The sequence below is a fragment of the Andrographis paniculata genome, unplaced genomic scaffold, assembly GCF_009805555.1.
Source record: "Andrographis paniculata isolate CXL003 unplaced genomic scaffold, ASM980555v1 Contig65END, whole genome shotgun sequence".
In the NCBI taxonomy this organism is placed as follows: Eukaryota; Viridiplantae; Streptophyta; class Magnoliopsida; order Lamiales; family Acanthaceae; genus Andrographis; species Andrographis paniculata.
Genome location: NW_026137601.1, coordinates 1,976,465 through 1,992,342, shown reverse-complemented (window position 1 = coordinate 1,992,342; position 15,878 = coordinate 1,976,465). Strand labels below are relative to the sequence as shown.

The 15,878-nt window shown below is 36.1% G+C and overlaps 4 protein-coding genes across 5 annotated transcripts; 3 read left to right on the top strand and 1 right to left on the bottom strand.

Moving 5' to 3' along the window:
* Window positions 1–369: 369 nt before the first annotated feature.
* Window positions 370–3,120, top strand: LOC127262472 (probable WRKY transcription factor 9). Of its 2 annotated transcripts, none has more exons than XM_051291163.1 (5): window positions 370–670; window positions 772–921; window positions 1,031–1,303; window positions 1,449–1,562; window positions 2,125–3,120. In XM_051291163.1, exons 1-5 carry the CDS (start codon window positions 446–448, stop codon window positions 2,776–2,778), a joined length of 1,416 nt encoding a protein of 471 aa, XP_051147120.1. In that variant the 5' UTR covers window positions 370–445; the 3' UTR covers window positions 2,779–3,120. The 2 variants fall into 2 exon arrangements, with proteins under 2 accessions (XP_051147120.1, XP_051147119.1); XM_051291162.1 differs by having other exon boundaries at window positions 757–921.
* A 2,181-nt stretch (window positions 3,121–5,301) lies between these two features.
* LOC127262633 (uncharacterized) lies at window positions 5,302–8,830 on the top strand. Its single transcript, XM_051291417.1, has 10 exons — window positions 5,302–5,474; window positions 5,609–5,719; window positions 5,869–5,934; window positions 6,177–6,341; window positions 6,443–6,556; window positions 6,944–7,015; window positions 7,432–7,515; window positions 7,640–7,740; window positions 7,987–8,071; window positions 8,232–8,830. The coding sequence occupies exons 1-10, from the start codon at window positions 5,394–5,396 to the stop codon at window positions 8,625–8,627; spliced, it is 1,275 nt and encodes a 424-aa protein (XP_051147374.1). The 5' UTR covers window positions 5,302–5,393; the 3' UTR covers window positions 8,628–8,830.
* A 108-nt stretch (window positions 8,831–8,938) lies between these two features.
* LOC127262635 (uncharacterized) lies at window positions 8,939–12,891 on the top strand. The gene is made up of 2 exons (XM_051291419.1): window positions 8,939–10,450; window positions 12,505–12,891. Exons 1-2 carry the CDS (start codon window positions 9,875–9,877, stop codon window positions 12,589–12,591), a joined length of 663 nt encoding a protein of 220 aa, XP_051147376.1. The 5' UTR covers window positions 8,939–9,874; the 3' UTR covers window positions 12,592–12,891.
* A 325-nt stretch (window positions 12,892–13,216) lies between these two features.
* LOC127262634 (60S ribosomal protein L3) lies at window positions 13,217–15,840 on the bottom strand. The gene is made up of 6 exons (XM_051291418.1): window positions 15,754–15,840; window positions 15,280–15,378; window positions 14,679–14,789; window positions 14,252–14,556; window positions 13,745–14,154; window positions 13,217–13,644 (listed from the first exon to the last, which is right to left on the bottom strand). Exons 2-6 carry the CDS (start codon window positions 15,362–15,364, stop codon window positions 13,386–13,388), a joined length of 1,170 nt encoding a protein of 389 aa, XP_051147375.1. The 5' UTR covers window positions 15,365–15,378; window positions 15,754–15,840; the 3' UTR covers window positions 13,217–13,385.
* Window positions 15,841–15,878: the final 38 nt, after the last annotated feature.

Here is a 15,878-nt window from a genome sequence, read left to right as displayed (position 1 = left end):
ATAAATTATTACACATTTACATTAAATTTTTTGCAAAAAAAATAAGCTTTTTTTTTAATTATAAAATAAAAAAGCTAAAAAAAAAAAAAAAACTCAATAAAACAGTGAAAATATATATACTAATGTGTGTAATTATGCATCTTCTCCACAATTAATGTACTAAATTAAAATTCCACTGCTATGGCTGTTCCTATTAATATATTATTAATTATTTCAGACGAGGGAATTGACTTCTGTGCCTCTATGTTAACATATATTTATCCAATGTACATATACAATACACACATATACATACATACATATATCTCTATATGTATCTATATCTACGTGTGTATGTATATGATCCCAATAAAGACAGCCTTGCAAGAATTGAAGAAAATTTTGTTTTTTGTTTTTTGTTTTTTATTTTTATATTTTAAAAAAAAGCTTAATTAGTTAGGCCGCCATGGAAGGAGGAGCTTCAGCAGCAGACGAACCCCAACCCCAACCCCAAGCCATGACATCAATTGATCTCTCCCTAAAGCTCGATCCACAGCAGCACCCCAACACGCCCGTGTCGGCACAAGAATTACGCCACCAGAAGAACAACATCCTCGACGAAGAAGAAGAAGAAAAAACAGACGACGATAACAACAAAAAGAACAATGATTTTAACAGTAAAGCCTACCAGGTAAATTTCGATCAAAGATTCATCTGTAATTAATTTAATTTCATTATTAGGGTTTGTAAATTAATTAATTTAAATTATCCAAATAGCTGTTGAGCTTGCAGAAGCAGATGGATCAGATGAAGGAGGAGAACAAAATTCTCCGGTGCGCCGTCGGCCGGACGATGAAAGATTACGCTGATCTCCAGGCAAAGTTCTCATTTTTTCAACGGAATAATACCAATCATAACCACAGCTATGATCATCAATCCAAGGTAATTTAATTAATTGAATTTTCATAGAAAATTTCAAGCATATATGTTAATTATTGTGATCTAATTTATCGACATCTCCTTGTTATTAAAAATAAAAATAAAAATTAAGGATGATGATGGTGATCCTGGAGTCTGCAACAGTAATCAGACACTTCCATTACAGCAGCAGCAAAAAGAGCTTAACGAGAAAGAAAACGACGACGAATTAGGTCTGTCGCTGCGGCTCGACGGCGGCCGGAGAATCGACGACGAGCCGAGGAAGGGACAAGATCAGACAAGTGGAAAAAATTTGGGGAATAATATGAGTTCATCATCTGCAGCATCAGTAGTACCAAATAAGAGGGCTAGGGTTTGTGTGAGGGCAAGATGTGAATCTGCAACTGTGAGTTTTTTAATTTTTATTTCTAATTTAATCATTTTTGGATGAATTAATGAGATTTGATTGAATTAGGGAATGATTGATTGTAATTTAATGTAAATTTTAATTGTAATGAAATGATTTATTTTTATGTTTTTGAATTTATTAGATGAACGACGGATGCCAATGGAGAAAGTACGGACAAAAAATTGCCAAGGGAAACCCTTGCCCACGAGCTTATTATCGTTGCACTGTTGCTCCGGGATGCCCGGTGCGAAAACAGGTAAAAATATATGTTTTTACGGTGTTTATTTCCTCAATAATTATAGATTAAAAAAATGATTAAAATTATGCATTGACGGTTCATAGTAATATAATGTGATGTATGAATATATTTTACATACCAACGTTAATAATAACATATGTTAGGTAAACCGTAAACAATTGTCATACGAGTTTTGTTCATATATCGTATTTGTATTATATTCATATAGATTGTGTGTTGTTTATCATAGCATTGTGTGCTATTTGTTATAGTATTGAGATTATGTAAATTTCGTCACAGGAATATATTTCTATGCTTAAATCAATGATACAGTATGTAATATGATATAAGTTCACTTGCAGTATAAAAATACGCTATATTTTCTTACAAAAACATAACATCAAATTATTCTTACATACACTCATTTCAGTCAAACTATTGTTACACAAAATGAACAATTCCATTTAAATGTTTTAATTCTATTGTTTGCTATCATTTTCTTTTTATTCAAATGCTTTAAACATTTGCAATTTTTTCCTTATTTACATTATGCTAATACAAATTATTATGATTTATATAGGTGCAAAGATGTTTAGAGGACATGTCGATATTGATCACAACATATGAAGGGACCCACAACCACCCGCTCCCGGTCGGAGCCACCGCAATGGCCTCAACAGCGTCGGCCGCCGCTGCCTCCTTTGTCCTTCTAGATTCCGGCAACAACCCATTTTCCGACGGGCTGACGTCATCGTCGTCATCATCACCCTACATGTCAAATCCCCAATTCCCAAACTACCCCTTCAACCCTAATTTCACAAACCCTAATAATATCCCCTCATTCATCCCAACCCTATTTCGGCCAAATTACCATCATGACCCTGCCAAGGGCATCGTCCTCGACCTCACCAACGGTGCAGATTCATCGACGAACACAGCCTCAAGCTCGATTCCCAATTTGGGATTCAATTCCAGTTCTATCCCCAAACCTGCTGTTTCCAATTTGGGTCTGAATCTGATCAATCATTTTAGCAATTATTCGAATCACAGCAGAGGAGAGCAGACTGGCCACGGCGAGAAGAACAGCTCCTTGATTTTGGCTGAGAATGTAAGCTCTGCCATAGCCTCTGATCCCAAGTTTAAGGTTGCTGTTGCAGCAGCCATTTCTTCTCTGCTCAGCAAGGAAGCTCAACCAGGCGCCTCTTCCGCGCCTGACAGGGAGTTGAAGCCCTAGTGAATCGCAGCCGTTCGTTGTGTGGGGTCCGCGGAATCGACGGTGGGACTTTGTCCCGGAGTTCTGGTCCAGGGAGCTTCTTATTTTCCAGCCGGATCAACTGCCTTCCACGCTCTTTTTAGGTTTGTTTCGTTATTGTTTTTACAGAAAATTGTGTAGTTTCTAATTTTTATTTTTATTTTATTTGAAGGGATTTAATTTTGGATTATTAAATACTAGTAATATTAATTAATTTTGGAGAGTGAGGATTTGAAATTTAATATTAATTAATGAGTGAAATGCATGTGAAGGCTTGACTGTTGTAAAGCTCTAGGAGTTGAACTTGTAAGAGTTTTATTTAAATTTTTTTGTAGCATTCCAATAATTAAGATAATATATATATATATATATATACACAGAGACACATGGATCTGATGATGAGATCACATTTGGTTCTGTAAATTAATTAGTTTTGCTTCATCATCCTCATTATATTTAATTAATTAATTTGTTTATTTTTGCTATTGATTAGTGGATCTTTTTAAATTATTGTATGAATGCAGCATTATATTGCATACACCAAAATTCAAATGCATAAATAATTAAGCATATCTATGTGTATGTTTATATGTATATATGTTAGTAGTATAAAATGTATTTTGAGAAATAAAAAAAATAAAAAATTATGGTTGTTTTCTTCTTAGTCTAGGATTCATGATATTTTTTATTTATTAGTTATTGAAAATTATGATATTGTTTGGGTGAAACTAATTTTTTTTATTATTTTTGAAATATTTTGTGAAATAAAAGAATATATTTTTATTGAAATATGTGTAAAATTATTTTTATTAATGAGAATTGTATGATGTATAATGTGGTAATTATGTAGTAGAATTTCATTTCTTTCTTCTTCTTCTTCTTTTTTTTTTTTTCTTTTTTTTCTTTTTTTTTAAAAGATTCAATTTGAGTTAATTAACCAAAAAGATTAAAGTAGATGTAAGTGGTTGCTACTAGTATTCAAGAGTAAATTGATTAAATAAAAAAGTTACGAGTTTATTTGATTGTGGTTTGAAATTAAGTATTGATTTGAAATTTTGTTTAAATAATATTTTGAGTTGATATTTTTAATGGAAAAAAAAAAGATAGTAATATTCTTATTTGTATTTCTAATCATTCCATGCAAACAACTATTTTAACCTAAAAGATCTTAAAAATACAAATATAAAAGAATATGCCTACATTATGAGTTATGACAGTATTTATCATCTTTTTTACTCCTTCCAAATTAATATATCAAGTATTTTAAAATTAAAATAAACTATCATACTCTTTTTGTCTAAAAATAAACTTTTTATTTTGCCATTTTAGTTTGTTAATTTTTTTCATTTTTTCAAAAAAAAAAAAAAAACTACCAACTAAGTATTAAAATATTCTTAATTTTTACAGTACCTTTTAGATTACTTTTACTTTAATATAAAAAATAAAATAAATATAACACTATTTTGTTACGTTACGAATATGTAAAAATACTAATTTAACTTAAAAATCAAATGGAGGGAGTATTATTAAATATTCCAAAATCACACATCGTTCCCAAATCTCAGTCTAACTTATTTTCCATATATTCCTTCTGTCATGGACAAAAAATTTTTATTTATTTTTTACACAGAAATTAAAAGATTATATTAGGGTTAGATGAAATAACAAAAAATACCCTTATCTTTTATATATAATATATTTTAAATTTTATTAAGTAATATAGTTGTAAATATGTAAATTGTAGGAAAATTATTTATTAGAGATGGATAAAAATTAGAATAATTATATTTGTGGCAGATAATCAAATAAGATCAAAAATATATATTTTTTCAAGAAAAAAGAAAATATAGAAATAAAATGAATTACTAGGAGCATATTGGACTTATGTTAAATGGGCTTAATCCAGTTCATGAGCGAGATATGTTGGGCTGGTCCGGGCCGGGCTTTTTACAAATATAACTCATGTAGAATATATCTATAATATATTATTTTTACGTTGAAGTCTGAAATACTTAATTTTTTATTAATAAATTTGGAAAATTAATCCCTGAATACAAAATTTTAACCAAATAAATAATATACCACGATAATTTAATAACAGTAAATTAATTGATTTTTTAAAAATAATATATAATTTTTAATAAAATATATTAATTTTTTATATGAAATATTAAAAATTCCTAATAAAAATATATAATTAAAAGTAAAATTCAAATAAATAATTAATTTCAAATCTAAATAAAAACACATTGGATCATTTACAAAAAAATTAATAAATAAAAAATCACCATTTTAAAAAAAATAAATAAAATTTGTCTACCTTTAATTTTTTATAGATTGATTGCATATATGTATGGTAGTTCTTTGGCTTATTTTACATTTATCACATTATTATCATTATTGTTTTTTTCTATAGTATTCCATGATTTTATTCTTATTAATATATTTTTAATTATTATTTAAATAATAATAATAATAATAACAATAAAAGTACTTCACTAATTACTAACCAAAATAGGACATAGGACAGGAGTGGAGGTGTCGAGGGTTTTGTTGCGCACGCGGCTCTCTCCGTCATACGCATCGCAACCGAAGCGATGGGCAGTACAGTGGTAGCAGAGAAGACGGAGGAAGAGCTCCGTAAAGAGATCGACGAGCTCCACCGCCAGCAGCGCGAGGTGCTTTTTTGTGTGTATATATATATATATATATATTTCTTCTTTTATTCGAAAATCCTTCGATTGCTTGTTCGATTTTAGGTTGTATGTTGCGAATTATTTGGTTTTTTTGGTTGTGTATGTGTGTCTGGTAGATTACGCAGCGGCTTCGCGATCCCCGGGGGATTCGCCGCGGAGGCTTGGCAGGTGCTGGACCGAGGAATTTTGCCGTCAATGGCGGACGCCAGCGTGGCTTTGTTCGACCTGTAGGGTTTTTCTTTTTTTTTTTTAAAAAAAAAATTTTCTGGCTCTATGTCGTCATAGAGAACATCGATTCATGTTGTGGATTCAGAAACTACATGCTCTAGATTCTCTTGTCAATTTCGTCAGTTGATTTTTATTACTTTATGCGTAGGCTGAAAGGAATGACGCGGAGGACCAGCCTCCGGCTAAAAGGCGACTCTCTTCAGCTGTGGTGAAGGTACTGAGAGCACGTTCTAGGCTGTTTGGAATCAAGGAATTGAATTTGAAGCCTTAGAATTGAAATTGGGATATTTCCATTAAATTTGAACGTATTTGAAAGCCTTAGGGTTTAGGATATGGAATCAAGGAATTGTATATGAAGCATTGGAATTGAAATTAGGATATTTCCATTAAATTTGAACATATTTTTACTATAACAATATAAACCCCAACCTAAGATTGTGTTTTTCTAATATGAAGATTGAGGATGGGGAAATAGCTGAAGGTTCAGAAGTTGTGAATGATGTGGAAAAGAAAGATTCAGCTGCTGCTGCAGGTGAGACGGCAGAGGAGAATGCGAACCATGGTGAGAGAAGGCCATCAAATTGGTCCAGGAGGGATGGTAACCAGAGGCCATCCAGAATGGTAAAGGATATCCTTCTTTAAACTTGAAGTTATCAAATCATTCAGTTTATGTTGATCCTTCTCTTGAGAATCTTTGTCCTGCTTTATACTCAATTAATTAGGACTTTGATATCCCTCCGGAGCAACATGTACCAAGGGTGTTGCCAAAGGATGAAGATCCTAGTTTGCTCAACAGGAATAAGAGGATGTTGGGTCAGCTTCTTGGGACATTGGAGGTACGTCTGCAAATCCTTTGGTTTCGAGCGTTCCTAAATATTTGCCCTTTTCTTGTGCTCCATACTATCACAGTTGATCCTAGGTCAGTGTAATGGTGTTAGTGATTTTGTTTAGTTTGTTAGCTACGTCATGCTGAATGAAACAGATCATTTAGGATTTGTTTTATTGGATGTGCAAAGAGTATAGTTAGATCCTCGGAGAGCTTTTGTTGATGCAATAGAGTGGGCAGTGGAGCTGTTACTACATTGTTACTAATTCTGAAAGTATCTTTTGTCATCGTATCTGATGTTTTGGAACATTCCTCTAGTCTGATTTCTTACACAGATATTTATTATTTTATTTTCTTCTGATGCTAATATTCAATTCTTTCATTTGTAATCATCCAGAGGTTCAGGAAAGACGACATGAAGCTAGCGGGCACGGAGGCATATATGAGAAGATCTGATTCGTTGAAAAGGGTGATTTTCTATATTTTCTTTTGACACGTGCAAGCTATTCTGAATGGATCATGGTGAAAGAATTAGAGTCCAAGTCACTCTTAACATTTTCTTCAATCTGGATGTAGAATAGATAATGGCAATTAGCATGTAAAAAATATTTGACACTTTTGATTGGGTATTGCACAAGTTTGCGCAACTTCTCTGTTGAGGAATGATGCCCAAAGGTTCCATGTTAAAAATCTCAGCTTTCTGAAATAGGGATAAATTTCAACGGATCAAGTTATATCTCTCTTTTACGTCTGTTAATTCTTTTATGCACGGATGAACTCACTTGCATGTTAGTGTAACTTCAACTGAGAAATTTGTGGTCCTTGGGAAGTTTAATAGTTTCCCACCTTCATTTTGTACTTATATATCTTTTACCATTTGTGTAGGCGGAGCAACGAGCGCGTGAAGAAAGTGAAAAGCTGAGACAACAAGAGCGCGAGCAGATAGCTGAGAAGAGGAAGAGAGACGTGGTTAGTTTCACTAATTGCTTCCTTACTTTTCTCTCTTCTGAAGTTTATATTGTATGTTTCTGTATTCCACAAGTAAGTTAGTGTGTGTATTCCCTAATTTGTAGCTGTGCTTTCTCAATGGCAGACTCTCAGAGCTCGTCTCGCAGCAAAAGCAGAGGAAAAGAAGCTGGAATTGCTGTTTCTTCGGTGGAGTGAGCATCACCAGAAACTTGGAAATTTTATAAGGCATGCCATTTGATTTGACCTGCAATGTACATGATAAGAAAAAAACAAAAAAATGTGTTGACGATTCTAGTCATTCTTGTGCAGGTTATTTCTAATTTTGGTCCAAAGTCTGCATATTCACAATTTTATTGACATCAAGATAAGTGGCCGTTCACGAGCAGAGTGTTGGAGCAGCTAATAACTCAGTTTCCTGCTTCTAGTTTTGGTTCTTGTCGTTAACTTTTGGGTTGTGTATTTTTCTTCCAGGACCAAGGCAGAGCCTCCGATCTATTACATGTTTTCTAAACCTCTGGATCAAGACACAACTTTGATCGAGCAACAGAAAGAACAGGTATGCTACATCTTTGGCTGTCGTTACTTGGCCTCTACAGCATCTCGGTTGTATTGTGTTTTACTAGCTAATTGTTCCAGAACAAGATTTACTGTATTTGTTGTATTTTCTTTTCATCGATCATGTCACTCATTAAAGATTTCTTCGCCCCATATGTCAGATGTTTCAAGAATGGAAGGCTGCAAGGAGGGAGGAATTATCGCAATATCAGAAGCAGATCGCCGAGCAGTACGTTGCTAATGTCGACAAGGAGCTTGAAAGGTGGCAAAACGTACGGAAAGGTAGGAGAGCAAACAACGAAATGGCCAACTTACAGGAGACTATGGACAAAGAACTCGAAACCCACCAGCTCGAGCATGGCCCAAAGACTCGAAAAATACCCGGCCAAGGTAACAACGAAGATGAAGATGACGTTGAAGACATAAACGCTGCTGAGGATGACATGATGGAGGATGACGTTCTTGGCGAGGACGAAAACGTTCCAAGGGTCGACGAGGCTGTGAAAACCGAAGCAGCTAATGGCATCTCCCCACATGACAACAAGAAGGACGAGTAGGTTTACGGAATGTGCGCGCACCCTTCCAATGTGTCTCATTAGCTTAAAAGAGTTTTAGGGTCTATAGATTTTTCGCCTTGACTATCCCAGGTTTGCTTTAGTTCATGAATCTATTTGATTATTTGCTTTGTGAATCTATTTGCGGAAAATTGAAGAACATTTGTCCTTAGTATTTAGATATAAAGTTACTGTTTTTATCTGCAGAGACTGAATTGTTTTGTTTGCTGAAATAAATGCTTTATATGAATCCCCTTGGTGTTCTTCCTTCTTGACTCAACTGTGGAAACATTAACCGCCATTGCAGTTGGAGTGTAGCATTCAGTTGAGTAACTGACTAGGCGATGTTGTATATATGGAGCCGAATCTATAGTTCGTATCCTTTTAGTGTTCGTTGCCTACGTACCGTCAATTGATTCAAGCTCTGTTAATGGAGGCACTGGAGATAGTTTAGCTTTATTGTGGCCGCGGGATTAGTCCTTTATGCGCTGGTGCTTGCGAGGAAAGAAATCCCTAGAACACGTCGCGCTAGGATTAAGGAAGAGAAACTGAAGTTCATCGCGCAAGCGTTGGAAGGTGCGGAAGAGAGATTGTCCTGGTTGGAATTAAGGCAGGCCATGCTGCTCAAACTATACCCTTCCTATGATAATGACGGTAATGAGATTATCGACGACGCAGTTACTGGAGCTGGCGATGCCTGCCATGAAGCTGTTCGCCTTGTTCTTAAGCTCAGGAATATGCAATCGGAAACTCTCGACACGTACTGGCCGTAATTCTTCGTCGCCATCTTTTTGTGCTTTTTTTGTTATGTGATTTGGATGATCTGATCGGATCGGATCTTCACTTGAATTGAGGAATTCAATTCGTTTGTAGATGATTAGGATTGTGATCTTCATGAAGTTGCGTGATCGATCTGGAAGTAGTTAGGGTTCATCTGCGCTGGGGTTTAAGCTTCGTAGTTAAGATTGAATTGATTGATTAAATTAATCCTTTTATATATATATATATATATTATATTCACGTTTTTTGTGACTGACTGACTGCCTGCCTGTGTAAGCAAGCTTCTACACAATTTCAAAGATTCTCTCTCCCCTCCTCCCCTGTCACTGTCTCTGGAAAAGGAAACGGAAGAAGGCAGGCAGAGTAAAAGGAAAAGCAGCAGCGGTGGCGACCGCCGTGAGTGGTGGTGGTGGTGCTAATTCTTCGCCTATATCCTTAATTATCCGCTAATTTTCAGTCGCCGCCATAGAATGACCTCCAGAACCACCACTGCCGGCGCCACCGCTAATGGCACTCACCGCCACAGCTCTCAGTCTTCCTCCTCCGCCTCCGCTTCCTTCCGCGGCTGCTGCTGCTGCCTCTTCCTCCTCTTCTCCTTCCTTGCTCTTCTAATCCTCGCCGTAATCCTCGTCGTCGTTCTCGCAGTGAAGCCAAAAAAGCCGGAGTTCGATCTCCAGCAAGTCAGTGTACAGTCCATGGGAATCAACCCTACCACGGCCTCCTCCGCCACCGTGTCCTTGGGAATCCGCATGGTCTTCACCACCGCCAACGACAATAAGGTCGGGATCAAGTACGGCGAGTCCAGGTTCACCGTCATGTACCGCGGCATACCTCTCGGCCGCGCCACCGTCCCCGGATTCTACCAGCCCGCCCACAGCGTCCGCCGCTTCGACGCCACCGTGGCCGTCGATCGCGTCAACTTGCTTCAAGCCGACGCTTCCGATTTGGTTCGAGACGCCGCTTTCAATGACCGGGTCGAACTCCGGGTCGTCGGTGATGTCGGAGCCAAGATCCGGGTCCTCGGATTAACTTCGCCCGGCGTGCAGGTTGGCACCTCTGACCTCAGCCTTATTAGTTCATTATATGTTAATGCACGTCTAAATTCAAATTATCGATTTATTTATTACTGTCCGATTTCTACCTGCTCTAGCATTTCCATTGTTTTTGTCCATTTCTTGAATTTTTGTTTCTTGCTTATTATAGTGTTTGAGGGGAATTGTTGGGGGATTAATGAAGTGAACTGATTTAATCTAGCAAATTGTTTTAAAGCCTAATGCATAATTGAGTAGGAAGGGATATCTTTTTATCAAAATGTAGTATATACTTAGTTATGTTTTGTTTATCATGTGATTAATTGAATAAAATTAGGCATTTTGTATTATTATTATTATTATTATTATTATTATTATTATTATTATTAATGACACAAATGGTTATATATTTGGGGTGTGCTTATTGTGTGCATATCTATCTATATGTCTATATATACTCGCCTGTCCCGGTTCAAGGAGGTTATTTGGGGTTTTATAGTAGATTAAGAAATAATAGTATTTTATTAGTTATTGGACGTGTAAGAGGTTTTGATATTTTTGATATTAGTGTATGATTAATTTTAATAAAATAGGAAAGAGATACATTGGAGTGAGACAAACGGAAATTGTAAAAATGGTACTTTGGGTTGGGACGGAGAGAGTGTATATATATCTTAAAATGTATAATTATTGAATATAAATTTTTTTGTTGAGTAAAAATAGTAGATTAAATTATGAAATATAACTACAAATAAAGAACCCTTTGTACAAATAATATAATGGCAAAATCTGGTAGTATTTATTAAGCATAGCATCTTTGTGTGCACTTGAAGGCAAAAAAGCATGTAACAATGTAACTAAAAGTAGCCTATAATCTTAAGGCACAAATTGACAGTATCTTGTAAAGTACTGGTCTGGTCCAATCTTCAGTTACGTTCATTGTGAATGGTATTTGGTAGTTGTTACCTCTTCTGTCATGGCCCAGGATATTATATGATACGATATGATAAAACAGTACGTTGTCAATGTCGTGTTTACATAATTGCAACTTTCAAAAATTGCCAAATTATAGCAAAAACTACTGGAAGCTTTCATATGAATTATGTACTTGCATGCCTTTGCTGGGTAACTTCAGATTCTCATGAACCCTTTTTCCATTTCTTTAGAAATGCACAAAATCATGTCAGTCTATTTATTCATAATCTCTTGAATATCCACAGTGGTAGTTTCTTGGAGGTAATTGGAATGGGAATTGGATGTAGTTTTTGGTTGAAGATTAGAAAAGAAAAAAATGAAAAGTGGTGCTATAGTATGGTATATTTTAGTGAGTTGCTTTGTTTTTACGTAGAAAGAGAACAAGAAGTGGGCCAGGCATTGTCACTGTCACTGTCACCGTCACTGTCACTTATTTCTCTCATTATTGTGGTGGTGCAAAGTGGGCAACCTCCTCTGACATGGTTGCACCCTCTTGTTTTTTATTCTCTCCAGCTTTAAATTTTTTATTTTTTATTTTTTATTTTTTTTAAAGCACACTGGCTTGCTTTTCCCTCTTTGTACACACACGAGCCCACTTATATTGACTTTTGTTATCATGCTTTCATTAGGGTTTTCAATATATATATATGTGTATATATATATGTTGGGAGTACTTGATGCAGAATCTCAATGTGTTAGAAATAGAGCTTGTGCACAACATTCAAAAGTTTCTTTAATGTGTCTGGATATCTCTAGTAAGACATTCTTGGATATTGTTACTATTGTGATGATGAAAATTGGTTTTGTTTTGCCTATGCTATGCTTGTTTGACCAAATCATGTTTCTTATATGTACTGGTCTGTTTTTTAAGGTTTTTATTTGGATATAAAAATTGAAATAATAATTAATGTGATGTTCTAATTAAACTGTAAAAAATAAATCTTTGATTTTATAATTTTTAAGGAAAAAGTTGATGAATAGTGTGAGGCTATAACAAAACCTTAAACGAACATTATATATATTGAGTGATAAATGTGAACTTTCTTTGTTTAAAAGTTGATTCAAATGGGTGTATTTACCCGCGTGCTTTGTAGGTTTCGGTTGATTGCAAGATAGCTATCAGCCCGAGAAAACAATCGTTGATATACAAACAGTGTGGATTCGACGGCCTCAGTGTATGAACGAACGCCACCGGGTAATTACACGCCTATATATATATATATATATATATACACACATCTTCATTTGATCATGTCCCTTGGCTATGATGTGCTTTCCCATTTCACTCTTGAAAATGAAAAGAGTGAATTCCCATATGGAATGGAGTGAGAGCTAGCAGCTAATACCACTGTAAGTTAATCCCTAAAATTGTGAAAAGAACTCTAAAGACAATTTTTATATGATTATATTTTGCAGTTTTGCAAGTGAGATTTTGTATGTGGTTCATTTTCCATTATTGGACTACTACCAATTTATGGAGACATATACATACATCATATTTAAAATATGATCACATAATTAAATAAATACCAGTGATAATTGTAAAATTATACTTATATGATTGGCACGATTTTGATCGAATTTATTTTTGGGCCGTGCTTTTAACAGCTCTAATCACAGCTAAAAGATTAAATCAATTAACCAACACTGCTAGGTTGACTTAATTTTAGTTCACTCAGCTGTAGGGCCTGATTTACTAGTTATACTAGGTTGTAGGTTAAGCTGTTACTCTAATCCATTTTGACAGCTACGTACTATACTATAGAACAAACACTTGCAGAAAAGCTACAAAATCTCATGGAAATATAAGACTGAAACCAAATTTAAGTTATAAAATTCCAAAGTCTGGAAACACAACAAAACTTTCAAAACCCAAACAAGCATGGAGTCGGAAAATTTGAACCATAAAGCAACCAAGTACCGAATAAAATCCTAGTGCAAATAATATCCAATGGTTCCACAAACCTCTTGCGCCCTAAGCCTTGACACGGCCATAGAACTTCTGCTTCTCCTGGGTCGTCTGGAAGCGCCCATGTCCAAACTTGGAGGAAGTATCGATGAACTTGAGCTTGATCTCCTCGAGGGCAACCCGAGAAGTCTGGCTGAGAAGAGACTGTCGAAGAGTGACAACTCTCTTCTTAGGACCAACACAGCAACCTTTGATCATCAGATAGTCATCCTTCACCACACCGTAATGGGGGAATCCACCCATTGGCGTGATATCTTTCTCGGTCCTGTTATACCATTCAAGAACATCAAACCATTCATCATTCACAGATAAAAGTCAATAGATGGTAGTAGATAATGTAGGAGGTGAACATTAGTGGGGCAAACCTGTCAAACTCGGTGCTGGCAGCGTGCTCCTCTTTGCCAGACTTGCCGACCTTGTAGATCTTCTTGTTCATCTCAGTACGGTGATGGTAACCATTCTGACCGGCTCTAGCAACCGTGAAGGAAACTCTAGCAGGGTGCCATGCACCGATACAAGCAACCTTGCGGAGACCCCTGTGGGTCTTGCGAGGAAGACGGGTGACACCCCAACGGGTGACAACACCCTCGTAACCTTTACCCTTGGTGACACCGATGATGTCAATCATCTCATCCTTCTGGAAGACTGCATCAATAGGGACTTGTTTCTCGAAGAAACCATGAGCAAAGTCGACCTTCTGGGCAATTGTCCCGCCATTGACTTGAATCTCCATCAAGTGTGCCTTCTTCTGTTTCAGGCCCTTCATCTTCCTTATCTGCATTTGCGAGAGGAACAATAATGTAATACAAGATTCATGTCTGTAATTTAGAAGAAACGAAAATAAAAAGATTTAAGAATACAATGATATATACCTGAGTGTGAGCCAGCACACGAATAACCGATGCGTATTTCTTGAGTTTCTCCAGCTGTGCTTGGATCTCCTTCTTCCCCTCGTCAGTCTCGAGCTTGTGGGAATACTTTGTGAAGGCCTTCTTCTTGGACTTGCACCAATTCTTGTAGAACCTCCTCCGTACCTCCTCGCTGAGATGCTGAGCCCAGACAGTGTTGAGGCAGCGAAGCCCACGAGGAGTCTTGACATACCCAACCACACCAACAATAACCATTGGTGGTGTTTCGATGACAGTGACAGCCTCACAGGTCTCCTTCTTGTGAAGCTCTGAAAACAGAATTTCCAATCAACATTATGCCTCAACAAGAACACAAGTAGTACAATCTATGGTTTGGCAGAAATAACAATAGTATTTCTGATTGCATCAAAATAACAAGATGATAGCTTACTCGATCCGGGCTTCTCGACATCCCTGACAATGTGAGTCATTCCAGCCTTGTATCCCAAGAAGGCTGTCAATTTGGGTGCCTTTGTTGGGTCATCCTTTGGGAATGCCTTCACTGCATTATTGAATCGAAAAATCCATTGATGGATCAATAATAGCTAGCAAAAAGGTTAAAAACAAACATACAAAGAATAGATCAAATACATAAACATTCAAAAATGTGCAGCACATAAAAAAAAAAAGAAAAGAAAAGAAAATAACCAACGTGATTGATAAAGCAATTACTGGCAATTACATATAAAATCATGATTCGTATCTTTCTTTACCTCCGGAGACCATCCACATTCAAACATCGTATTCAACTACAAATGATTCAAAACCTAATTTTACTTAAAACATAACTTCAAAAATTATTTCCATTCAAAAATTCCAAATCCAAAACTTTCTAAAACATCCAAAACATAATCGAAGAACCAATTATTTTCCCAGTATAATCATCTTCTCATTATACCAATATTTAAGAGAATAGATTGGAAATTTATATGGCTTTCCTCATAGGATGCATATCAAGCAATTACAAAGTGCAGATTGTGATAAAATCTTACCCTTTCCCCTGTGGCGAGCAGCCCTCTTCCTCGGCAGGAAACCGAGGGATCCGTGCCTTGGGTGCTCAAACTTCCTGTGAGACATTGTCCACCTCCAATCTGGAACGACAAAGTTAATGGATTATGGAAAACGAAAAGGAAACGAAGAACCAAAACTTTTCCATTAAGTTCACCACAAAAACTAAAATACACTAAGCAAATAATAACGATTCACTTAGTGTGCAAAACCTCGATGCTAATGGATATTGAAAACGTAGCTCAAAACAATCGACTACAAAGCCATCCCAAAGTACGAGCCGATTGAATGCATTTGAACAAAAAGCCAAAAAACCAAAGCTTTCAACACGCACACAAATCAAATAATTGTACGTAGATAAATACCATAACCCTAAAAATTGCATCGACATACACCAATCCTCTTCATGCAAATTGCGAAAGAGAGATCCAAACCTAAAGAGAAGCAAAAGCCATTACCTGAACTCGCTGCCGCTACGGTCTCACGAAGAACCCTACTTCAGCAGCCTCCACCAATTTATATACAACATACGGGCCTTTAATGGGCCACATTATTAATGACCTTCGCTCTATATGGGCCCATA